Consider the following 25,724-nt stretch of genomic DNA (forward strand, 5'->3'; position numbering starts at 1 on the left):
ATAAGTACCTGAATATATGTAAACCGCTTTGAATGTAGTTGCAAAAACCTCAGAAAGGCGGTATATCAATCCCCATTTCCCTTTCTGTGTGTATTCTCTCCGTGGGATTTGTTGTTCATTCACCTAGGTGGATTACCTGCCCCCCCCCCTCTATTTTGAGGCCGGTGCTGTAACCACTAGGCCACTCCTCCACTCCAGAATTACGGAGGCATAGGCATTACTTTTTATTCAGCCCTCATGTATTTGTGAGTGTGCATAAATATACGCACTCAAATATCAGCCCTGCAGCAGTATCCTGTGAAAATGAGCACCCAGATGGAATTCCCATCAGCAGTGTCATTACATTTGACCTTTCAATCCTTACCAAGTCACTGTCCGATTCTATATCCTTAAAACAACTTCTCCCAGACTTCAAACCGAGTATGGATCATCATCCTTTATCTGCTAAGTTAATTTTCTCAGTTTGTTATATTACTTACTACAATAATCTGATTTCTAAACTTCTTTTTAAGTCAATGATAAAGTACATCAAACTATATAGCTTTTAAAAGCAGACTGGATGTGGTACATGGTATTATAAATGTGATCACATTGGATCATTATGGGGCAGGCAAAAAATTCTTCAATTAAAGGAGAACATGGTGAAGGCGGTTAGCTTGGCAGAGTTTAAATAGGGGTTAGATGGTTTCTTAAAGGACAAGTCCATAAACCATTACTAAATGGACTTGGGAAAAATCCAAAATTCCACGAATAACATGTATAGAATTTTTGTACGTTTGGGAAGCTTGCCAGGTGCCCTTGGCCTGGATTGGCCGCTGTCATGGACAGGATGCTGGGCTCGATGGACCCATGGTCTTTTCCCAGTGTGTCATTACTTATGTACATGTAGATCAAAAGCAGGCCAGGCTAAAGCCTGATGGACCTACGCTCGAGAAGAGCGTGATTTGACTGAAGTTTATTTTCAGATGCTGTCTTTCCACCTGGATCTGAAGGGCTGAGCTAGGTAAAAGGTTCTTATGAAAGCTGAGCTGGGATGTACATTCATTTGAAATGCGGGAAAAGGTCAATGACATCTCATGTCATTTTCTGTCCCAATATCGCAGGAAAAAAAAAACCTAAAATCTTCAAAAAAAAAAAGAGGGCACACCACCAATAATGTTATTACTTCCGAAACAAAAATAATTGAAGAAAAAAAAAAAAAAAAAAAAAGCACACACAGAAGTTCCCATAAATTACGCTGGTAATGGCATGAAATAAAATTGGGCTGCACACCCCTACTCTGAAACCAGCTGTCAGTCAAAAATGAAGACTTCTCAGCTGTCAAGTTAGATTTAATTCTTTCCTAACTACTCAGTAAAGGGAAATGGGACTTGATATACTGCCTTTCTGTGGTATTTTGCAACGACATTCAAAATGGTTTACATATATTCAGGTACTTATTTTGTAACAGGGGCAATGGAGGGTTAAGTGACTGCAATGGGAATCGAACCCAGTTCCCCAGGATCAAAGTCCACTGCACTAACCACTAGGCTACTCCTCCACTAGCAACATTCCATGTAGAAGTTGGCCCTTGCAGATCAGCAATGTGGCCGCACAGGCTTCTACATGGAATGTTGCTAGTGGAATAGCAACATTCCATGTAGAATCTCTATAGTAGCAACATTCCATGTAGAATCTCCAATAGTATCTATTTTATTTTTGTTACATTTGTACCCTGCGCTTTCCCACTCATGGCAGGCTCAATGCGGCTTACATGGGGCAATGGAGGGTTAAGTGACTTGCCCAGAGTCACAAGGAGCTGCCTGTGCCTGAAGTGGGAATCGAACTCAGTTCCTCAGGACCAAAGTCCACCACCCTAACCACTAGGCCACTCCTCCACTGTTGCTACTATTTGAGATTCTACATGGAATGTTGCTATTCCACTAGCAACATTCCATGTAGAAGTCAGCCCCTTGCAGATCACCAACGTGGCCACGCAGGCTTCTGTTTCTGAGAGTCTGACGTCTTGCACGTATGTGCAGGACGTCAGACTCACAGAAACAGAAGCCTGCGCAGCCGCGTTGCTGATCTGCAAGAGCAGGCTTCTACATGGAATGTTGCTAGTGGAATAGCAACAGTCCATGTAGTATCTCAAATAGTAGCAACAGAATCTCAATAGTAGCAACATTCCATCTAGAATCTCCAATAGTAGCAACATTCCATGTAGAATCTCAAATAGGGAAAGGGAACTGGGACTTGACATACTGCCTCTCTGAGGTTTTTGCAACTACATTCAAAGCAGTTTACACAGATTCAGGTACATATTTTGTACCGGGGCAATGGAGGGTTAAGTGACTTACCCACAGTCACAAGGATCTGCAGTGGGAATCGAACCCAGTTCCCCAGGATCAAAGTCTGCTGCACTAACCACTAGGCTACTCCTCCACTCTGGGCCCTAGGATACTGCCCAGTTGCCTGTAAGGTCAGTCCGCCCCTGCTCTGGGCCCCTACCTTGGCCCATGGGACTCTAGCTGGCCCGCTATTTCTTAGTTTCAACTTTGGTCAACTTGCTTTTGGCACAATGGCTCTCACTGAATCCACTACTATAGAAACCCACCAGTCAGGTGACAGCAGCCTCCACAACTAATTGGGAGCTTGTTGCAGTGAAGATGGAGGATGCAGTTGTATTGTAGAAAATCTTTAGCATCATATCTATGTTAGTTGAAAGTTCTAATGCATGTTTATTAGGTGTACCATTACTATTATGCTAACATTGTAATATATCTCTGATATTTGAAATTTGTATATTTTTGATATTGTTTCATGGTAGTTCTATTAGGTTTCAATTTACTGTCTTCAAGTTTACCTCATTTATTGCATTTATGTTTATTCTCGGTTATTTTACTTTTGTTATGCTGTTAACAAAAATGTAAGTTTTATGTTAAACTGTACCTGCTGTACAATGTCTTGGGTGAATCTCTTCATAAAGGCAGTTAATAAACCCCAATAAATAAATAAATAAATAAAAATATACTCATGCCAACGAAGCAATTGTGGACCTGGGTCAGGAAGTGTGCTCGCTGATAGGAAAATAAGAATTTAAGTATTGCCATAGTGGGACAGACCGAAGGTCCATCATGGCCAGTATCTTTTTTCTAACAGTGGCCAATCCAGGTCACAAGTACCTGGCAAGATCCCAGTTCTGTCTTGTGTTACAAAATGGTATGTCATGTCTAAGTTGCCTTTTGGGTGTAGGGGGAAGACAGTTGTCTGTCATTTTTGAAAAGGTCATTATCCCCCTCATTCTATGCAGGGCAGGGGTAGACTGACCATTCAGGCAACCGGGCATTGCCTGAGGGCCCAGAGGCTCTGCCCAGAAGCCTACAGCACCACTGGTAATCTACTGGTCTCACTGGGGGGGGGGGGGGGGGGGAACATATTCTTTCCTGCCCGGCCAACTGGGCTCCCGCTATTGCCCCTGTATTTTAAAAACTGGTGGCCGAGACTCCCTATGGAAGTCTCATGAGACCGTCGAGACCCACAAGACTACCGCGGGAAGTCTCGGCTGCCATTATGAAAACACAGGGAATCCAGCTGAATAAAGATTCTCCATTTGAGAGCCTTCCTTGACCCTGGATGTCCTGAACTAGGCAGCCCTAGGTATTTGAGAGGGGGGGGGGGAGAAGAGGGATAGAGGTCTGGGACACTGGGCCATCAGGGAAGTTTTATGGGATTGGAGGTAGGGTCCAGGAGTCTGGACTTTTCATTAGCCTCTGCTTTTAAATGTCTCTCCTCCTATCAGTGTGTGAGCCCATCCTCACCCCCCCCCCCCCCCCCGTACTGACAGGAAGAGAGACATTTTACTGCCAACAATGCTGCAATGAGCACACAACATCCCAGTGATCTGCACGTATCAGGAGTAAAATATTTATTGCAACACTGTGCATGTAAACTTAGTGAACTATTCTAAACCATGAGTTGTTACTACTACTATACTACTAATCATATATCATATCAATACACTAATAATCAATAATTATCATACATATCAATATACTACTATACTACTATAACTACTAATCATTTCTATAGCACCAGACAAATTATATGCAGGTACTTTATGTCCCTAGAGGGCTCACAATCTAAGTTTTCCTACCTGGGACAATGGAGGGTTAAGTGACTTGCCCAAAGTCACAAGGAGCTACAGTGGGAATCAAACCCAGGTTGCCAGGATCAAAGCCCACTGCACTACCCATTAGGCTGTTCCTCCACTCATCAACATTATGTGCGTACAGCAGTTTTCATTAACCTAATCATCTTGCCTTGTTCTAATAGCAGAGATTTCAAAAGCTAAATTAGGGCAATAAAAGGTTAATCAATCACAGTTTACCTGTTATCTCTATTTCAACTGCACTGTGGACAACCTGGCTACTGATTTCAGTGCCTGAGCCATATGACCATTTTGAAGTTAAGAGTGAAGACTCAGAATGGCTTCAAAGGCTGCCATCATTAGCCTACACCAGTGGAAAAGGTCTCTCAAGGATGATGGGCTATGACCTCCTACTTGTGCCGAAGCAGCAGCAGCAGCCACCACTGCACTGTTACAGGTCTAATACATAGTAACATAGTAGATGACGGCAGAAAAAGACCTGCACGGTCCATCCAGTCTGCCCAACAAGATAACTCATATGTGCTTACTTTTTGTGTGTACCCTACTTTGATTAGTACCTGTGCTCTTCAGGGCACAGACCGTATAAGTCTGCCCAACACTATCCCCACCTCCCAACCACCGGCTCTGGCACAGACCGTATAAGTCTGCCCAGCACTACCCCCGCCTCCCAACCACCAGTCCCGCTTCCCACCACCGGCTCTGGCACAGACCGTATAAGTCTGCCAAGCACTATCCCCGCCTCCCAACCAACCACCAGCCCCGCCTCCCGATCTTGACTAAGCTCCCGAGGATCCATTCCTTCCGCACAGGATTCCTTTATGCTTATCCCACGCATGTTTGAATTCCGTTACCGTTTTCATTTCCACCACCTCCCGCGGGAGAGCATTCCAAGCATCCACTACTCTCTCCGTGAAAAAATACTTCCTAACATTTTTCTTGAGTCTGCCCCCCTTCATGCAGAGGCCTAGGGTAGAAACTGAGGAGATGGCCTCAAAGCCTACATTCAGGTTATGCTTTCTTCAGGTTCAGGCAGGCTTGAGAATACCTAACGACAGCCCTGAGATGTCCTACGGCCTAGGACATACAACGCTCCTGTTTCCGGCACTGTGCAAGTTTCACAGGCTTGCCTCAAACCCAGAACTGCTAAACAGCAGATGGGTGAACTGGGGACCCTGAAACCAAACATGGTGGAGACAAATGAATGGCCTGTTATACATTATTTCTGTAAAGGAAAATAAAGGTTTACAAACAAACTAAGGACAGGTGACTCGTTTCAACTGACTGAGTAAACATGTCTTGAAGACACGATGTTTTTGAAGACATGGCGGAAGGCAGTTTATTTTCTGTTCTATTGGAGTTTTCTATACCGCTAATATTCACACAGGATTCAAAGCGGTTTACATGTTGAACCCCCCCCCCCCCCCCCCACACAAACTCCAATAACAATGGAGGAAATGACAAAGATCAGAACAGCAAAGCATTAAAAACAAAAAACAGAACCAACTTCAAAACTGTTGGTCAAATAAATATATGTCTTTAGCAATTTCCTAAAAAAAACAAAAAAAAAAAACAAAGAGAAGAGACGGATCTCAAATCCAAAGGAAGCTTACTCCATGATCTAGCCCCAACAATTGTGGAGTGGAGGAGTGGCCTAGTGGTTAGGGTGGTGGACTTTGGTCCTGGGGAACTGAGGAACTGAGTTTGATTCCCGGCACAGGCAGCTCCTTGTGACTCTGGGCAAGTCACTTAACCCTCCATTGCCCCATGTAAGCCGCATTGAGCCTGCCACGAGTGGGAAAGTGCAGGGTACAAATGTAACAAAAATAAAATAGATACTATTGGAGATTCTACATGGAATGTTGCTACTATTGGAGATTCTACATGGAATGTTGCTATTCCACTAGCAACATTCCATGTAGAAGGCTGCACAGGCTTCTGTTTCTGTGAGTCTGACGTCCTGCACGTCAGACTCGCAGAAGCCTGCGCGGCCACATTGGTGATCTGCAAGGGCCAACTTCTACATGGAATGTTGCTAGTGGGACTCTGGGCAAGTCACCTAACCCTCCATTGCCCCATGTAAGCCGCATTGAGCCTGCCATGAGTGGGAAAGCGCAGGGAACAAATGTAACAAAAATAAAATAGATACTTTTGGAGATTCTACATGGAATGTTGCTATTCCACTAGCAACATTCCATGTAGAAGGCTGCGCAGGCTTCTGTTTCTGTGAGTCTGACGTCCTGCACGTACGTGCAGGACGTCAGACTCACAGAAGCAGAAGCCTGCGCTGCCACATTGGTGATCTGCAAGGGCCGACTTCTACATGGAATGTTGCTAGTGGAATAGCAACATTCCATGTAGAATCTCAAATAGTAGCAACAGTGGAGGAGTGGCCTAGTGGTTAGGGTGGTGGACTTTGGTCCTGGGGAACTGAGTTCAATTCCCACTTCAGGCACAGGCAGCTCCTCGTGACTCTGGGCAAGTCACTTATCCCTCCATTGCCCCATGTAAGCCGCATTGAGCCTGCCATGAGTGGGAATGCGCGGGGTACAAATGTAACAAAAAAAAAAAAAATTGGAAGAGAGGCCTCAGAACTATTTAAATTAAACCGTAAACATTTCAAAGAAGGATAACCCAACTTTAAAGTTCTCGAGATACCCAAAGACCTGTCTAAAGATGAAAGTCAATAACTCAATTATTCACTCAGAATTCAGACCAGAAACTCACTTAAAAATCAAACAGAAAGTCTTAAAATCAATGCACTTAGTTATCGTTATCCAATGAAAATCTTGATAAATAATTCATAGCCTGCCTCTCTGTAAAGAGTTCTAGGGATGGGTCATTAATTAACGCATGAAATATTAAAAAAAATTAAAAACCACCACCACATTAGCCCGAGTCTTCATTAAGTCCTTTCTAATCAGTCCTGAAGTGTCTGTTTCTGTGAGATGCCATGGCTTACCATAGCCATTCTCCCTGCCTAGGCACAAAGAAGACTGGACTTCTACCAACACAATGTTCTCACCACCTTACACATACCATTTGCTTTCGGTTCCGGTGGTGGGAGGCAGGGATAGTGCTAGGCAGACTTATATAGTCTGTGCCAGAGCCGGTGGTGGGAGGCGGGGACAGTGCTGGGCAGACTTATATGGTCTGTGCCAGAGCCAGTGGGATAGTGCTGGGCAGCCTTATACGGTCTGTGCCAGAGCCAGTGGTGGGAGGTGGGGCTGGTGGTTGAGAGGCGGGGATAGTGCTGGGCAGACTTATACGGTCTGTGCCCTGAAGAGCACAGGTACAAATCAAAGTAGGGTATACACAAAAAGTAGCACACATGAGTTGTCTTGTTGGGCAGACTGGATAGACCGTGCAGGTCTTTTTTCTGCTGTCATCTACTATGTTACTATTTCAACTAGGATGGCTGCTCGGCATCTTGAGAACATGATTAAGCCTCTTGTTTTCTTCCTAGCTGCTCCCCTCTTTGCTACTTCTGGAGTGCCAGGGTAGCCTATTGAAGTGGTTCTCATGCCAGTCTTTGGGGCACACCGAGCCAGTCAGGTTTTCAGGATATGTCTTTTTGGTATGCAAATCTCTCGTACATTTTCATTGTGAATATCCTGAAAACTGGACTGGCTGGGTGTGTCCCGAGGACTAGATTGAGAACACCTGGCCTATGGTGAGAGCACTGGCTGAGAACCAGGGATTAAACCCCCAGTTCTCCAACTGTAGCTCTTGAAACCTCGGGACAAGTGTCTTCTCTTGCTACTTGCTAGAGAACAACATATTATAAAACATTTTCAGGAGAGGGAAAAAAAAAAACCCTACAGTACCTGAATTATAACCTGCCTTCAATTCAGATTGAAAAAGCATCCAATTACATCTAACAGAAGGGATGAACAGATTAGTTCCCCTCTGACCCTCCCCTCAGGGGAAAATAAAACTTTTGTTATGCAGGGCTGAAAGACACAAGCATGAGTAATTAGCATTCCAGAGGGGAGACCTTCAAAAGACCCCCCTACTCCCTATATTTTCCCCACCCCAATCCATTCTTCCCTAGCTGGAAATAAGCAAGAACACAGCATCCTTATTCCTGCAAAGGATGGAAGTTCAGGCCTTGTACCATACCAAAATATTAGTAATGTGCATGGAAAAAAAAAGCTACGTTTTTGTTAACTTTTTCTCAGTTTTTAGACTTTCAGTGCATTTCATACATTCAGGTTAATAAAACGCCAATATGCAGAAACTCGTTGGATAGGTTAACACATTAAGGTGCTCATTTTCAAAGCATGTAGACTTACAAAGTTATATAGTAACACCAATTTTGCATGCATGTTTAAGGCACTCGCATGAGCCGAACTGATAAATATACATGCCTAGACTACTGCCAGTAACAAGGTTCTCCCAAGGTTTTGCCAAACTGGATTTTAGTACTAAACATTTGCCATTACAGCATTAAATTCTACTTTCTTTATGTTATGTTATGCACTATTACGTTGCATTAACAAAGGCTGTATAGGAACTTATGCTAAATTATACTACTATTCGAATTCTTCTGACGTCAGGTGAAAAAAATTTCAAACACAGATATAAATCACTGCTTTAGATGTCACATCATGGCCCACTGAGAAGAATCACGCAAAGTTCCTCCCTAAAGCAGCTTGGTGAATAGTGAAAAGGTGGCTTCCAGCGAGTATCTTTCTTCAGTGAATGACTGAAACAGATGGGTGAACTTTGGCTAATAAATAAAAAAATGATTATATGGTAAATGAAAATTATGCACTATTTCTATTCTCTGTGTGTGTTAAAGGGTTTTTTTTTTCATTTTTTTAAAATGTATTCTAGTTTTAGGACCAATGATTGTATTTTAACCTAGAATGCTGGAAAGCGAGGCTGTTGGTTGTTCCCCACCCCACCCGAGGTCCTTTTTCTCCTTTTTTTGCTGGTGATGGGCTATGGTACCAGTGCTTGGAATGTTGGACATTATTTAAAATTATTATACTGTCAATATTTTCTTTTTTGTAACTTAAAAAGTATTGATATGCTCTAAAGTACTGGCCAGTTGGGTTTTCAGGATACTCACAATGAATATGCATGAGAGGAGGGTTAGCATACTTTGTCCCCCAAAAAGGAGGACACATGCCCCACCCCCTTTCACAACTCACCCCGCCCCCGTTCACACACCCAGTCACCCCCCTCCCCTTACCTTACTACTGCCCTGGTGGTCTAGTGACCTCTTCGGGGCAGAAGACAGCCCCCTCTTTCCCGCCAGAGCGCTGCCCTGCATGCATCCTTCCTGTTCCTGATCTCGGCGCCGATTCAAAATGGCCACTGACAGTTGAAGTCTTGCGAGGTCACTTCAACTCTTGGCGGCCATTTTGAATCGGCGCCGAGATCAGGAACAGGAAGGATGCATGCAGGGCAACGCTCCGGGCAGGAAAGAGGGGGCTCTCTCCTGCCCCGAAGGCGGAAGAGGTCACTAGACCACCAGGGCAGTAGTAACTAAGGGGAGGGGAGGCTAGCAATCTGCCCATTTGTCCAGAAATCTGGACAAATGGGCAGATTGGCAAAACCTGTCCGGTTGCCCGGACATGTCCTCAAAAAGAGGACATGTCCGGGTAAATCAGGACATATGGTAACCCTACGTGAGAGAGATATACATACCAAGAAGTTATGGTGCATGCAAACTACTCATGCATATTCATTGTGGATATCTTGAAAACCTGACTGGTCAGGTGATCCATGAGAACTGGGTTGAAAACTGCTACTTTCGAGCATATCAATATTTTTTCAGTTAACAAAAAAAGAAAAAACAAAAGTCAGCTTTGACTCATACAGACCAGAGTTGCACAAACAAGCACCATCAATCAATTTAGAAAACGTGAGCCAAAAATGTCCTTTGTATCGAAACCAAGTTTTCAATCTCAGGCTTGTGCATATGGTGTGATGGAGTCGGAGAAAGCAGGTTCTAGTTTCAAGCTGATAAAACTGCAAAGGACGCAAAAGAGAAGGTCCCTCAGCCTCCCCCCCCCCCCTCTCTGAATAACTGGTCCAGTGGGGCTCATGCAAAGTACAGGATAAGATAAGTTTTAAAAAGCACCACTAGAAACTGTTGGATTTCTGCAGTTAGCACCATTTATATTAAGAATCAAACTGAGGCTTCAGGCAGCTATAATATCTGCGAATGACTCAGGCTGGCAGTTCCAATCTACGATGTAAACTCCCTCTAGTCTCTGGAAGAAAAGAAAGCCCGCAGAAGAAAAGAATGCAAATAGAATGTTAGGTATTATTAGGAAAGGAATGGAAAACAAAAATGAGGATGTTATAATGCCTTTGTATCGCTCCATGTTGCGGCTGCACCTCGAATACTGTGTTCAATTCTGGTCGCTGCATCTCAAAAAATATATGGATGCATATTTTCAAAGCACTTAGCCTTCCAAAGTTCCATAGAAACATATGGAACTTTGGAAGGCTAAGTGCTTTGAAAATGAGCCCGATAGTGGAATTAGAAAAGGTGCAGAGAAGGGCGATGAAAATGATAAAGGGGATGGGATGACTTCCCTATGAGGAAAGGCTAAAGCGGCTAGGGCTCTTCAACTTGGAGAAAAGGCGGCTGAGGGAAGATATGATAGAGGTCTATAAAATAATGAGTGGAGTGGAACGGGTAGATGTGAAGCGTCTGTTTACGCTTTCCAAAAATACTAGGACTAAGGGGCATGCAATGAAGCTACAATGTAGCAAATTTAAAATGAATCAGAGAAAGCATTTCTTCACTCAACGTGTAATTAAACTCTGGAATTCGTTGCCAGAGAATGTGGTAAAGGCAGTTAGCTTAGCAGAGTTTAAAAAAAGGTTTGGACAGCTTCCTAAAGGAAAAGTCCATAGACTATTATTAAATGGACTTGGGGAAAATCCACTATTTCTGGGATAAGCAGTATGGGGTGTTTTGTACTTTCACACGGAGTGAGGTCAGGCGCTGTGATTTGAATTCAGGGGGGCCCGGCACGGTGGTGGACGGAGGGGTGCGGGTGGAGGGGGGGCAGCGGCGACGATGACCTTGGTGGGGGTGGCGGCAGGGGCAGGGCCCTGGGCCAGTCTTTCGGCGGCGCTGCACGCAGAAATTTTGGCATGCCGACAAAACACACATAAACGTGCCCCTTTTCAACTACGTGAATTTATTTTGAACTGTGCACTGTTCAATTTAGACGCAGTTCTTTATAGAATACGCTTAGCAATTTCCACGCATAAATTCTGATAATTGCCAATTAGTGCTCAGTATTGAAGTGCTGTTAAAAACACCAATTGGCTTGCTACGCCTATTAAGTTACACACGTACTTCTGTGCAGAAATCTAGGCGCCATATACAGAATCTGGCCCTTAACCCTCCACTCCCCCAAAAGCAGAACTTTATATCAAGGGACGTAGCCAGACCTTACGGTGGGAGGGGGCCAGAGCCCGAGGTTGGGGGCGTCAGTGTGCACAGGCCAGGAGCAAGAAGAGCAGGGCAGGAATGCGGCCGCGCCGGAGATGGGCTTCGCTGAAGAAGGCTTCGGCTGGCGGAGGTTGGGGACCCCCGCCAGCCAAACCAGGGGCCCGGACATAATTTGCAGGGGCCCAGGCCCCCGTGGCTACACCCCTGCTTTATATTTTAAGCCCACTAGGAACACCTGCATATAATTTGTAAACCGGTTTGGTTATACCACAGAAAGGCAGTGTACCAAACGCACTACCCTCAGTCAAAGCGCAGAAAGCTTTTGCTCCCATTAGCTTGGCTTTAGCGCACAATTCTATGGGCGCACAATACAAAAATGAGTTTAAACTAACTGCACACAAAGCCTTGTATAAACCACCAGCACAGGGCACATTTAAACGCATGCTAATGTACCTATTAACTATGCCATGCAAAACTCTGAAAGACTGAGCACAATGCCAGGCTTGAATGCAAGGTCAGAGGTTCTTCTGTTGCAGGGAGGATTTCATACCCCTTTCTTCTCTTTATTGTAAGCAAGACAGACCAACGACTTTGTTCTGGCTTCCATACTGAGCAAGGGGAGGTGTGCTGGAACTACCGAGGGTTTCACACACGCACAGCTCTTCAAACAATATTGAACTGGCACCAGGAGCTGCACAAGCACATTCATGCTCATGCTGGAATGATTTCTGGTGCTTAATATTTAGTACAAAGAACACAGAATTGAATTCCAGCACATCCTAGAAAACAAAAATGAGAATATTATAATCAGGGGTGTAACTACGGGGGGGGCCAGGGGGCCTGGGCCCCTGCAAATTTCATACGGGCCCCTGGTTTGACTGGCAGGGGTCCCAAACCCTCGCCAGCTGAAGCGCGCAGCCGTGTTCGCTGCCCGCCCCCCGCTCTTCTTTCTTCTTGCTCTTCCTGAGCGTCAGCGTGCACAGGAACAAGAAAGAAAGAACAGCAGGGGGCAGGCAGCGAACGCGGCTGCGCTGGAGACTGGCGCTGAAGAAGGCTTCTGCTGGTGGGGGCTGTGGACCCCCGCCAGTAAAGGTATTGTTTGTAAGGTAAGGCGGGGGGGGGGTGAGGCAAGGTGGTGGGAGGGGCGAGGAGTTGAGGCGGCACTCAAAATGTGCCCCCAACCTCGGGCTCTGGCCCCCTCCCACCGTCAGGTCTGGCTACGCCCCTGTTTATAATGCCTTTGTATCGCTCCATGGTGTGACCACACCTCATCTCAAGAAAGATAGAGCAGAATTAGAAAAGGTATAGAGAAGGGCGATGAAAATGATAAAGAGGATTTCTTCCCCATGAGAGCTAAAGGGCTTTTTGGCTCGAGGAAGAGATGGCCGAGGGGAGACACGATAGAGGTATATAAAAGCATTAGTATCACAGCTATGTTATTTGAATGTTCTAATGTGTGCTTATTAGATGTTTCATTAGTATTATATCTCTGTTATTTGAGTTGTAGTGCTATTAAATGTGTATAATTTTGATTTTGTTTGCTGTTTTCTAGTTTACCTCATTTATTCTATTTATGGTCATTTTACCATTGTTATGCTGTTAACAAAATTGTAAGTTTTATGTTAAACTGTACCTGCTGTGTACACTGCCCTGGGTGAATCTCTTCATAAAGGCAGTTATTAAATCCCAATAAATATAAAATACTGAGTGGAGTGGAATGGAATGGGTAGAGGTGAATCGCTTGTTTACTCTTTCCAAAAATACAAGGACTAGGGGGGCACAGGCAATGAAGCTATTAAGTAGTAAATTTAAAAGAAATCAGAGAAAATATTTCTTTATTCAACGTGCAATTAAACTCAAATTTGTTGCCAGAGAATGTGGTAAAAGCAGTTAGCTTAGCAGGGTTTAAAATGGTTGGATACTTTTTCTAAAAGAAAAGTCCATAAGCCATTATTAAAATGGACTTGGGAGGAAAACCCACTTCTTATTTCTAGGATAAGCAGCACAAAGTCTGTTTTACTCCTTTCCGATTTTGCCAGGTACTTATGACCTGTATTAGCCACTGTTGGAAGGTCCATCAAGCCCAGTATCCTGTTTCCATCTGTTCCAATGTGGCAACACTTATGTTCTAACACCGATAGAGGTATATAAAATAATGAGTGGAGTGGAACAGGTGGATGTGAAGCGTCTGTTCACGCTTTCCAAAAATACTAGGACTAGGGGGCATGCGATGAAACTACAGTGTAGTAAATTTAAAACAAATTGGAGAAAATGTTTCTTCACCCAAAGCATAATTAAACTCTGGAATTTGTTGCTGGAGAACGTGGTGAAGGCGGTTAGCTTGGCAGAGTTTAAAAAGGAGTCCTTTAGGAAACCGTCTAACAAGTCCATAAACCACCACTAAATGGACTTGGGAAAAATCCACAATTCCAGGAATAACATGTATAGAACGTTTGTACGTTTGGGAAGCTCACCAGGTGCCCTTGGCCTGGATTGGCAGCTATCGTGGACAGGATGCTGAGCTCGATGGATCCTTGGTCTTTTCCCAGTGTGGCATTACTTATGTACCGGGTACCAATCTGTGTGCAAAACACAGCTGCCACTAGCGTAGATATCCAGTGCCCTCTGTCCATATTAGATTCTGTGGTTTTTTCCGGTCTGGACCTATTCACAAACTATTTTGGTTACTATATTGGGGGTGGGGGTGGGGAGGGCAAAACTTTGATGCTACTCTTGTATTAGGAAGCTGTATGCTCAGCATTTCTGTATCAACCCTCAAGGAAGAGTTTATCTTACAACTCTCACTCAGCAAAGATTAAATATAGGCAGAAAGTGAAAGCACATTATAAAAAAAAAAAAAAACCTCCTCCATAAACTGCATAGCTCCAGCTGTCCCTAAATGTCTATTATGCAACTTATTTCTCCTGAGGAAATCTGACTGGCTTGCAGCCATACCTGAGTAACAGGTCCTGTCAACCAAAGGAGGACTCTGTTAGTCACCTTATTCTGTCACCTAATCAGACAGGGTTTGGCACGGTGACCTAACCCCACCCCTCTTAATACTTCCTAACTGGGCAAAGGAAGGCATGCCAGAGCCAAAAGGACTCAAGAAAACTGGAGAAAAGAGGAACCTAGTATGATCCACAGAACCATAAAGCTAAACCCCTCTGCATTAATCAGAAATCTATAATACCAAATCACCTGAGTGCAAAAAAAAAAAAAAAGCCATCACAGAAGGCTCCAAATTAGCACGGTGTAATTCGTATCTTGTGGGCTTCCCAGGGGTTTTACTGAGAAAGCAAACAGCAGAAAGACGTCCTTTTCTCAGCAAAAGAGTCGGCTCCAATTGCATAAGAGACTCTGGTGTACTACAATCACAGTAAACGATTCTCTTAAGGGAACGGACAAAGAACCAGCGAGGTTCAGCTTTGCATAACCGTCTATTAGTGAAAGTCAGTCAAGTTTTTTTTTGCATCGCGTTTATTCTCACATTCCAGACACATTCGCAGAAGCCCTTTAACATGCAATAAAAAAAAAAAAATCAGACCACTATCAGCTCTGACTATTAACAGTGACCTTGGGTTTTTAAAGCAGGGCTAGTTTCGCAACGTGACTGTATGCGTCTGTGACTGAAAGGGAGCTGGTGTGTATTTTGGTTTATTTAAGCCAACCCAAACCACACTAACCCCCCCCCCCCCACCCCCCACTTTCAAAAAGTTATGACCAAACCCGCAGTTTAAAGGCCCACGAAGACGATTTTTGCTCCTCTATAATGTGCAGCACCAGTTCAGGGATGGAAATTTGCAGCCAAATCCACTTCGGTTTTCAGAAAACATTTCTATACGCGTTTACATGCTTTACTCGCAGAACAATATTCTTGCACTTAAGTTTCTCCAGTCCCCAACACTTATTGACATGTTCTTAGATAATTAAGTAAAATCTCAGCTACATCATAGCAGGGCAGATCCTGCATTTCACCTGAAAAGCACCGTTGGGCGAAAAACAAACAAAAAAAGACGCTTACAAGAATATCACTAAACCATGTCAAAACCCACAACTTTTCCTTGGTGAAATAAATCATTTTTCTGCCAGTGCGTGAAAGGGGACCGGGACTCACAACTCTGGCAAGTGCATTGTCTCGGGTAGACTCCTGAAAACATGCTACTCCTTAAAATGTTGAAATACCAGCAAAGTTCTCGGTTACGTACGGTCGCACACGAGAAGCAAAAGCAATCTCAACTTGCTCCTTAAGCCATCTGCTTTGTTTCAAGAAAATCACCATCCAGTAAGACAGAAAGCTAAGCAAATCCACCCGGGGAGCCCGAAAAGGACAGCGGGACTAGGCGTTGTGCCTGGCCTTCACCCCGGGCTCGCCGGCAGCAGAGTGTAAAGTCCAGCAAGCACTGACCTGCAACCGAGCAGCAACAGCAGCACTTGGTGACAAAGCAACCCACGCAAGACCTGCAGGAATAAGCCTGTCTGCCGCCTTTCATCCTGCACCGCCGCCACGCATGACAAGCGCCCGATCGCGCGGGGAGCGCTGCCCGGGACACCTTTGGATGGGCGGGACGCGGGGCGGGGCCCGAGGCCGTGTTCCACTCGCCCCGCCCATCACAGCAGCACACCTCCATCCCCCTACCGACTCACTCAATCCTCGTTTGTGCAGGACTTGCAGCTGTTTTCTCTACTGCTTTTCTATTCCTCCACTACTACTACTATTTAGCATTTCTACAGAGCGTACGCAGCGCTGTACAAACATAGAAGAAAGACAGTCGCTGCTCAAAGAACTTACAATCTAATAGACAAACTTACAATCTTGCAAACTTCTTTCTAGGGTATGCAGGGGGTACAGTCCTTCCTTACTCTTTCCTGAATTACTATTTAGCATTTATATAGCTCTACAAAGCGTACGCAGCGCTGCACAAACATAGAAGAAAGACAGTCCCTGCTTACAATCTGCAGTGGGTTGAGAACCAAGGATGCCCGGGGTCAAATCCCAGTTATGTTTCTTCTGGTCCTGGGCAAGTCACTTAAACCTCTCCATTGCCTCATCTAACATATTAAGACTGTGAGCCCTCTGGGAACGGAAAAAATATACTGGCCTACGCTCAATGTTTTAACTTGAAAAAAAAATCCCAGCTAAATCTAAATCCTATTCGAATTTGGTGCTGGGGGGGTGGGGAGGGAAGGGAAGGGGAAAAGATCTAGCAATTCTACCAATTTCCTTGAGGAGACAATTTGACATGGGAATGTATACATGCAGCTACTACTAGCAGGGTGGGCCCAACCATCAGGGAAGATTAGGCAGTGCCTAGGACAGCAGGGGGGGGGGGGGTTGGAGGGGAGGGAAGGCAGCAAACAGCAGCAGTATAGCACTAGATCCTGACAGCTGCACAAAGAACTATCAACGTATGCAAGAAAGGAAGGCAACTTCATATCAGTGGCGTACCAAGGTGGGGACAGTCCGCCCCGGATGCATGCCACTAGGGGGGTGCTGCGCGCCGGTCAGCGTCGTTCGTTTCCATGCTCCCCCTGCCCCAGAACAGGAACGTTCCGGGGCAGAGGGAGCATGGAAACAAACGACGCTGACCGGCGTGCAGCACCCCCCCCCCAGCGGCATGCACCCGGGGGGCGGTCTTTCGCTGGGGTGGGGGTGTCCTTTTCCTGGGGGGGGGGTCGCGCTGCAACGGGGGGAGGGGGGGACGCTGCACCCAGGAGGCATGGCGCATTGGCGATTCGCCCCGGGTGTCAGCCCCTCTAGGAATGCCACTGCTTCATATAACCCATTTACCCAGCCAAATGACTTTTGAAAATTGCACTCATTATTTGTTTGTGACATATATGCATAATAGCTTGGTGGGGGCAGATTAGGAGCCTGAAAGTTAATTGAGGGGAGAAGGGATGTAATGCAGAAAGTTCACCTAGGACACTCAATACCCTTGCAGCAGCCCTTACCACTAGTTACGATACACTCAGGGCCACTGAGAGACAGCCGGGCCTGGGGCAGAACCAGACTGCCATGCCCCCACCCACTGCACAAGACGGCATATTTGAAAATACAAGTGGGATCAAATAAAATTCTACGAACAATAAAGCAGCAGCTCATAGGTTTGTTTGCTTTGTTGTGGGATGACTGCTGTGCAGGGAAGGTGAAAGAGACACTAACCTAATTCGCTTCAACTTTTTGACATCATCCCATCTCCTGTTTTCATCCAACCTCCTTGGTCTGTCCTCTCTTGCTTGTGCTGAAAGTCAGGATCCCGGATCATTGCATTAACGTGATATTGCGTCAATGCAATCATCTGGGCTCTAGGCGGCACACAGGAGAAGGAGAAGACAGACCCGAAAGAAGCAGGCAAGCAGGAAGAAGCTTGCCGGGCACCAAGCCCGGTGCCCCCTTGGTGGCCAGACCCGGGGAATTTTGCTCCCCCTGCCCCCCCCCCTCTCAGCAGCCCTGAATACACCTGCAAAAACTAGAATCGGCACCAAAGTGCACAGGACACTAAGGGCCCCATACACAACAGTTACCATGCTGGCAATGTTTGCTTTAGACTGGCTGTAGTGGAGGAGTAGCCTAATGGTTAGTGCAGCAGGCTTTGATCCTGGCAACCTGGGTTCAATTCCCACTGCAGCTCCTTCTGACCTTGGGCAAGTCACTTAACCCTCCATTGCCCCAAGTACAAAAAAACTTAGATTGTGAGTCTCCTAGGAACAGAGAAAGAACCTGTATATAATGTGTACAGTGCTCTGTACATCTAGTAGCACTATAGAAATGATTAGTAGTAGTCTAAAGCAAATGTTATTTAGTGTGTAATGCATCCATCTTCATAGCAGCTACCAAAAACCCTATGCAATTGCATTGCAAGGAGCTCATTAGTATTAAAATGAGCATTCCGAGCAATGTACAGGCCGTGAGCTCCTATCTTTAATGTGCAAAATTTTACATTATGAAGAGCAGACTACTTCCACTGTATAGTGCAAGCACACTGCTCATGTGTAGGCACTCACAGACCTGAACCCCCCCCCCCCCCCGTCAACCTGACACAACCGAACTCTCCACACCCTCAAGCAAAAAATCCCTGGTGGTCCGATGGACCCTGATCTCCCCCTCCCGCACCCTAAAACAACAAATCCCCGGTGGTCTAGTGGACCACGCCTTCCCAAACAAAAATATACCCTCTCTTTACCATAAAACACTGGAGGCAGGAGCAACACCTCCTCCCTCCTGCCTCTGGGCCCGCCCTTCAGAAAATGGCGACGCCCAGCCAGGTGCATCTTGCAATGCACTGGGAGGGGCTAGCACCACATAAGGAGTTTTCTTCCTTATATGGTGCTAGCCCTGCCCAGTGCATCCCAGAATGCACTGGGCAGAGGCTGAACACTGCCCTTTTGAGAAGGTGGGCCCAGTGGCAGGAAGGAGTTGTTGCTCCTGCCCTTCTGCCTCCATCGCTTTAAGATACAGGGGAGGGGAGGGGATCACTAGACAACCAAGGAGAGTTTTGCTTGGAAGGGGATCATAGTATACTGGACCACCGGGATATTTTGTGTGCGGTGGGAGGGAGTCCGGGGTCCACTGGACCACCAGAGATTTTTTGCTTGGGGGTACGGGGTGGGGGGGGGGGGCGGTGACAGGAGGGGGTCCAGGGGAACTAGGGTCTGGATCTGGCATTGAGTCAGGGTCAGGGTCCGCAGGGCCACCAAGGAAAGTTTTGGGGGCAGCAGTGGGTGGGGGAGGGATGAGTCAGTGGGTCTGTGCACTGTCAAATGCATTTGACAGTTCAAGTCGCAAACAGCAACCAATGCAGAAAGAGGGATCTGTGCATCTCATTTGCATGCAATCCCCTTTGTGCATTGGTTGCTGTTTTCAACTCTATAACTTTTCCCAAGGTACCTGGCCTTTGTGCATTTGCTCCCTAGTGTTAAAATGTAGTTGACCCCCAAAAGTTAATTAGTTGCTGTGCGTGTGTGTGTTTTTGTGTTTTTTTTTTTTTTTTATTGATGTGGTCTCTTCCTTTAGCACAAGAAATGATTGTGCAAAAAAAAAAAAAAGTTCCAGCCCATTGTACCTTACATATTCCTCCACTGAAATGAACAGTTTAAACCAGGGGAAACAAACACTACAGAAGCTTTCTTTTTGTGTCTAGAGTAGCCTATACCCAGATTTATAAGTGGAAACTTGAAGCTATTTCTGTTCCTATCAGTCCAGGACTGGCCTGACTTCTTGTAACCTTCAGAAATGCAGCCACCCTGTAATCATATCTGGAACTCAAAATCCAAAAAAACTACCAAACCCTGAAACATCCACTCTGCATTTCCTTTAAACTCACTACATAGGTCAGCCTCATGCTCTTCATATAGCTTTACAAGTATACAGTCTACTCTAGGGATGCGCTTTCATTTAAAATGACATTCCCCACGTGCTTTCAAGTAGTTTTTTAAATCCAAAATGATAGGGAAAAACTCTGAAATGTCATTGTTTTTTCATGTGTCATCAATAGTGTGCACTACTACTACTGCTACTTAACATTTCTAGAGCGCTACTAGGGTTACGCAGCGCTGTACAATTTAACAAAGAAGGACAGTCCCTGCTCAAAGGAGCTTACAATCTAATGGACAAAATGTGCAAACAAATTGGGGCAGTCTAGTTTTCCTGAATAGAGGTACAATGGTTAGGTGCCGAAAGCGACATTGAAGAGGTGGGCTTTGAGTAAGGATTTGAAGATGGGCAGGGAGGGGGCTTGGTGTATGGGCTCAGGAAGTTTATTCCAAGCATAGGGAGAGACGAGGCAGAAAGGGCGGAGCCTGGAATTGGCGGTGGTGGAGAAGGGTACAGAGAGGAGGGATTTGTCCTGTGAGCGAAGGTTTCGGGTAGGAGCGTTAGGGGAGATAAGGGTAGAGAGGTAATGAGGGGCTGCAGATTGAGTGATAACAAAGCCCCCACCAAAACAAACAAAAAATATTAATAATAATAATAAAACAAAACAAAATCATATAAATGGCACAGGAAATTAAATAAAATTCATTTTTTGGCTTGCACACTCCTAATTTACTCTGTATACCCATTTCCTGCCTCTCCTACAGCAATTCTCCTCAAGTACACAAATATTTGCTTTATAAACTAAAGTCACATCCTAAAACTAACCTTCCCTCCTCCACCATCCCTGGCCAACCCTTCCCTCCTTCCAAGCTGTACAATGCCATATCCAGGTCCCAGAACTGGAAGGCAGACACTCTGCCAATGAAAAGAGTGATTTTTGTGATAAAACAAAGAAAAAACCGACGAGCAATTATTTGAATTTAGATCACTGGTGTAACCAGAGGTGATTTTATGGTGGGGCCTGAGGTCAGCATCGATGGGCACTGCACGGGGCCGGTGTCGATGTAGGTGCTGACTGTATGGGCTTGACTCTAATGGGAAGGGGGGGGGGGGAGAAGCAGCATGGCTCACCCAGACCCACTGATGGCTACACCCCTCATCTGATCAAGCTCCTGGGGGAAAAGTCCATAGTCTAGTGTTACCATATTTTGTCCCCCAAAAGGAGGACACATGCCCCGCCCCCACCACACCCCACCCCTTTCACGCCCTTGCTCCACTCCGTCACACCCCCCCGTCACACACCCTTCTCATCACCCTCCTCCCCTTACCTTACAACTTCCCTGGTGGTCTAGTGAACTCTTCGGGGCAGGAAAGAGCCCCCTCTTTCCTGCCCGGAGCGCTGCCCTGCATGCATCCTTCCTGTTGCTGATCTCGGCGCCGATTCAAAATGGCCGCCGAGAGTTGAAGTCTCGCGAGGTCACTTCAACTCTCGGTGGCCATTTTGAATCAGCGCCGAGAGCAACAAGAAGGATGCATGCAGGGCAGCGCTCCGGGCAGGAAAGAGGGGGCTCTTTCCTGCCCCGAAGGCGGAAGAGGTCACTAGACCACCAGGGCAGTAGTAAGCAAGAGGAGGGGAGGCTAGCAAACTGCCCATTTGTCCGGATTTCTGGTAACCCTACCATAGTCTGCTACTGAGAAAGCCATGGGGAAGCAACTGCTTGCCCTGGTATTGGTCGCAAGGAACGTTGCCACGATTTGGGTAGAGGATCATCCTATTCTTCAGGTCCTCGGGGCCATTTCCTTTAAGGGCCTTGAAGAAATTGTATTTAAATGTGGTCAGAGTTAAAGAGGTTATTTGATGTTCTCTTCCAATGCTCAGCGAACAGCGCACAAAACAAACGGTGCCCTTAACGCTGGAAACTTACCACCAGCTCAGAGGTGGCATAGAGGGGTTTGAAGAAAGGATTTCTTCTGGATTTGCTGGGTTTGATTTGTTTTGGAAGTGGAAGCAAGCCCATGTAGACTTCTACGAGCTTAGTAGTGAGAAACAAATGTGTGCGAGCCCAAGCAAAACCAAAAGTGAGTACACACGTTGGTGCCTGTTTTCTGCTCTGAAATATAAGCTTTCCAAGTGAAAATACTTTTTGAAAAGCTTATATTTAAAGGTGTAGAAGAACGGTGCCAATGTGTGCTTCACTTCTGGGTTTTTCTGGGCATTTGCACGAGAGCTGTGTTTACCACAAAGCTCTCGTGCACATGTGCCAAACACAGTCCCCCCCCCCCCCCCCCCTTACTTTTGTTCTCACAGCACACATATAATTTGCATGCCATTAGCATTGAGCATTGGGGAGCTACATTTCTGCTGCAGTATGGGGTGGGCGTTGTTTGCTTTAGCGCTGGAACTTTGAGCATCGGCCTGCTGGAGAACTGTGTTCAATTCCCAATGCAGCTCCTTGTAACTCTGGACAAGTCCCAGGTACAAACCCCTTAGACTGTGAGCCCTCCAGGGACAGTGAAAGTACCTGTATATAATAAATATAAACTGCTTTGATTGTACCACAGAAAAGCAGTATATTAAATCCACACCTCTTTACCTTTTCCATAACATTTTCTGATGTTTCTCCCAAGTCTATCACCCAGGTTGAATCCTCACATCATGAACCTATATTCATCAGAGAGAGGCCAGAAAGTCTCCTCTTTTTTTTTTGGATTTAGTTGACATTTTCAAGCTGAGTTAAATTCAGGAACAACAGGTATCTCTACCTGTGCCCAGAGCGCTTACAATGTAAGGGACACTATTACTAAGCTGCTTTAAGCGTTAATGCATGTTTAACATAGGCCTAACATGGGACACACAAACCCCTGGATTCTATAAAGGGTGATTAAAGTTGTGCACGAAAAACCAGCGTTCGTAGCCAATTTGAACGTGTAACGCAGTTGCTTAACAAGCTAATCAGTGCTGATAATTTGGCCAATAACAAGCAATTATTAGCACTGATTGGGACTAATTACAAGTTATACGCATAACTTTCTAAGCATATTCTGTAAAGTGGGACTAGTGTGGATCACGGCAGGGGGTGTGGCCAGGCCGTTCCTAAAAATTACACAAACTGTTATAGAATATGCCCGATCGGCACGGGCAGTTACACCAGGTTTTAGTTGGTGTAAATGGTCGTGACTACATTTTAGTTGCGGGGACAGCTGATTTTTTTTAGGCACCATTTATAGAATTTGGTCCAAGGCGTCCCATATTACTTTTTCCATGTGACATGCTAACCACGTGTTAAGTATTTTTTGTTTTCCAGGGAGCACAACAGGGGTGGAGAGTGGTCATTCCTGCGCTAAACTTGAGTGAATTCCTTCAACAAGGCGGTAAATAAATCCTAATACATAAAAAACAAATAACCAGTTAACATATCTAGTGCACAATTAACGTGAAAGCCCTTAGCACCTGCAAAATTGGTGGCGGTAAGTGCTTCCTTGGTAATTAAAAAAAATGGTTGTACGCTAACATTAGCACACAGCCATTAATGAAATAAATAGAAAACCAAGGTTTTTACTGCCGTGGTAAAAATAGCCTTTAAATGTGGAAAAAGGTGCAGCTAATAACTACAATATCCCTAACCCCCCTGTTTACTAAACCGTGCTGGTAGCTGCCACGCGGCAATGCCGACACAGTGTTGGTATTAGCACACGGCAGCCGCTAGTATGGCTTAGTAAATAGGGGGGGAGGGGGGTTAAGTTTGTACCTGAGGCAAAGGAGGGTTAAATAACTTGCTAAAGCTTATATGGAACAACAGTGGGATTTGAAGCCTGGCTTCCCTGCTTCTCAGCTCACTCCTCCACTCTGTTTCAGTTTTTGAAAGCTGTCTCTAGTGCTATCAAAGAAATGATTGTTCTATTCTGCTATTGAGGCGTGATCAGAGTGGACCTGGGAGGGGGAAGTTCATGAGATCTGAACTGTACAACAACTTGGGAGGTTCTCTGGAAGTAACCTGCTCACATTCTCCCGCTGCTGGTATTTTCTGATCCCAGCCAAGTATGTCCTGCTGCTGGGAAGTAAGTCGTAGCGTGTACTGTACTATAAAGCCAACTGATCGGAAACTCTTTCATAATATGAAGTGTCCAAGCCCATAATTTTGTTTCTTTGGATTTTGCTCACACCTTTTTCCAGTAGTAGCTCAAAGTGAGTTACGTTCAGGTACACTAGGTAGTTTGAAGGCTCACAATCCAAGTTTGTACCTGAGGCAATGGAGGGTTAAGTGACTTGCCCAAGATCACAAGGAGAAACAGTGGGATTTGAAGAAGCCACCTCTGGATGTCAAGAGTGGTGCTCTGACCACTCCTCCACTCATGCTGCTGGAGTGGAGGAGTGGCCTAGTGGTTAGGGTGGTGGACTTTGGTCCTGAGGAACTGAGTTCGATTCCCACTTCAGGCACAGGCAGCTCCTTGTGACTCTGGGCAAGTCACTTAACCCTCCATTGCCCCATGTAAGCCGCATTGAGCCTGCCATAAGTGGGAAAGCGCAGGGTACAAATGTAACAAAAATAAAATAGATACTATTGGAGATTCTACATGGAATGTTGCTACTATTGGAGATTCTACATGGAATGTTGCTATTCCACTAGCAACATTCCATGTACAAGGCTGCGCAGGCTTCTGTTTCTGTGAGTCTGACGTCAGACTCACAGAAGCAGAAGCCTGCACGGCCACATTGGTGATCTGCAAGGGCCAACTTCTACATGGAATGTTGCTAGTGGGACTCTGGGCAAGTCACTTAACCCTCCATTGCCCCATGTAAGCCGCATTGAGCCTGCCATGAGTGGGAAAGCGCGGGGTACAAATGTAACAAAATAAATAAATAAAAATAAAATGCTCATGCAAGAAACAAGAAAACAAGACCACACCTACTGGACAGTCAGCTACTTGAGAACACCTGGTACATTTGGCATATAACATACATTTAAAAGCACTGGGCCATATTTTCAAATCCCACAGGTTTCATGTTTTTTGGGGGGGTTTTTTACATCAGCATTTTAAATGATACTCGGGATCAAATAAACATTTGAAAAATATTAACAGAAACCATCGCTAGGTTAGCATAAGACCAAAAAAAATATCCAATCAATCACCTTACATTCAACAATGATTTGTCTATAAGCCCACATATTACAAGGGGAGCTGATTATAACAATTAATCCAACTTTGTATACAGGTATTAGTTTTATATAAGTAAATTAAGAGTTAGGTTTCTGCTTCTTCAGATCTCAGCCTGCTAACTTTGAGCTCTCCTGGTCTGTACCTATCAGACTCTCCCCGCCTAACACATACGTCTCCCGTGGATTTCTACTCCCTAAGTGCATCACTTTGTATTTCTTTGCATTGAATTTTAATTGCCAAACCTTAGACCATTCTTCTAGCTTCTGCAGATCCTTTTTCATGTTTTCCACTCCCTCCGGGATGCTGATTCTAGTTTTTGCAGGTGTATTCAGGGCTGCCGAGAGGGGGGGCAGGGGGAAAAATTCCCCGGTCTGGCCATCGGGGTGTCCACTCTGTTACAAATCTTGGTATCATCCACAAAAAGGCAAACTTTACCTTCCAACCCTTCGGCAATGTCACTCACAAATATATTGAACAGAATCGGCCCCAGCACTGATCCCTGAGGCACTCCACTGCTCACCTTTCTCCTCCTCCGAGTGAATTCCATTAACCACCACCCTCTGGCGTCTGTCGGTCAACCAGTTCCAAATCCAGTTCACCACGTTGGGTCCTGTAGGGAACCGTGTCAAAAGCTTTGCTGAAATCTAAGTAGATTACGTCTATACCATGTCCTT

General features: G+C 45.5%; 1 protein-coding gene across 3 annotated transcripts in view; it reads right to left on the bottom strand.

Moving 5' to 3' along the window:
- Positions 1 to 25,724, bottom strand: part of KALRN (kalirin RhoGEF kinase) — a 1,371,746-nt gene that overhangs the window by 260,886 nt on the left and 1,085,136 nt on the right. Inside the window, exon 1 of one of the 3 annotated variants that reach the window (XM_030208705.1) lies at positions 15,982 to 16,134. The exons of the other annotated variants lie outside the window; for them this stretch is intronic. Coding sequence (XP_030064565.1) covers positions 15,982 to 16,066 — 85 coding nt within the window. The 5' untranslated portion in view covers positions 16,067 to 16,134. Of the gene's footprint in view, positions 1 to 15,981; positions 16,135 to 25,724 lie in introns of those variants that run through there. 3 annotated transcript variants of the gene reach the window in all.

The sequence above is a fragment of the Microcaecilia unicolor genome, chromosome 7 (assembly GCF_901765095.1).
Source record: "Microcaecilia unicolor chromosome 7, aMicUni1.1, whole genome shotgun sequence".
Taxonomy (NCBI): domain Eukaryota; kingdom Metazoa; phylum Chordata; class Amphibia; order Gymnophiona; family Siphonopidae; genus Microcaecilia; species Microcaecilia unicolor.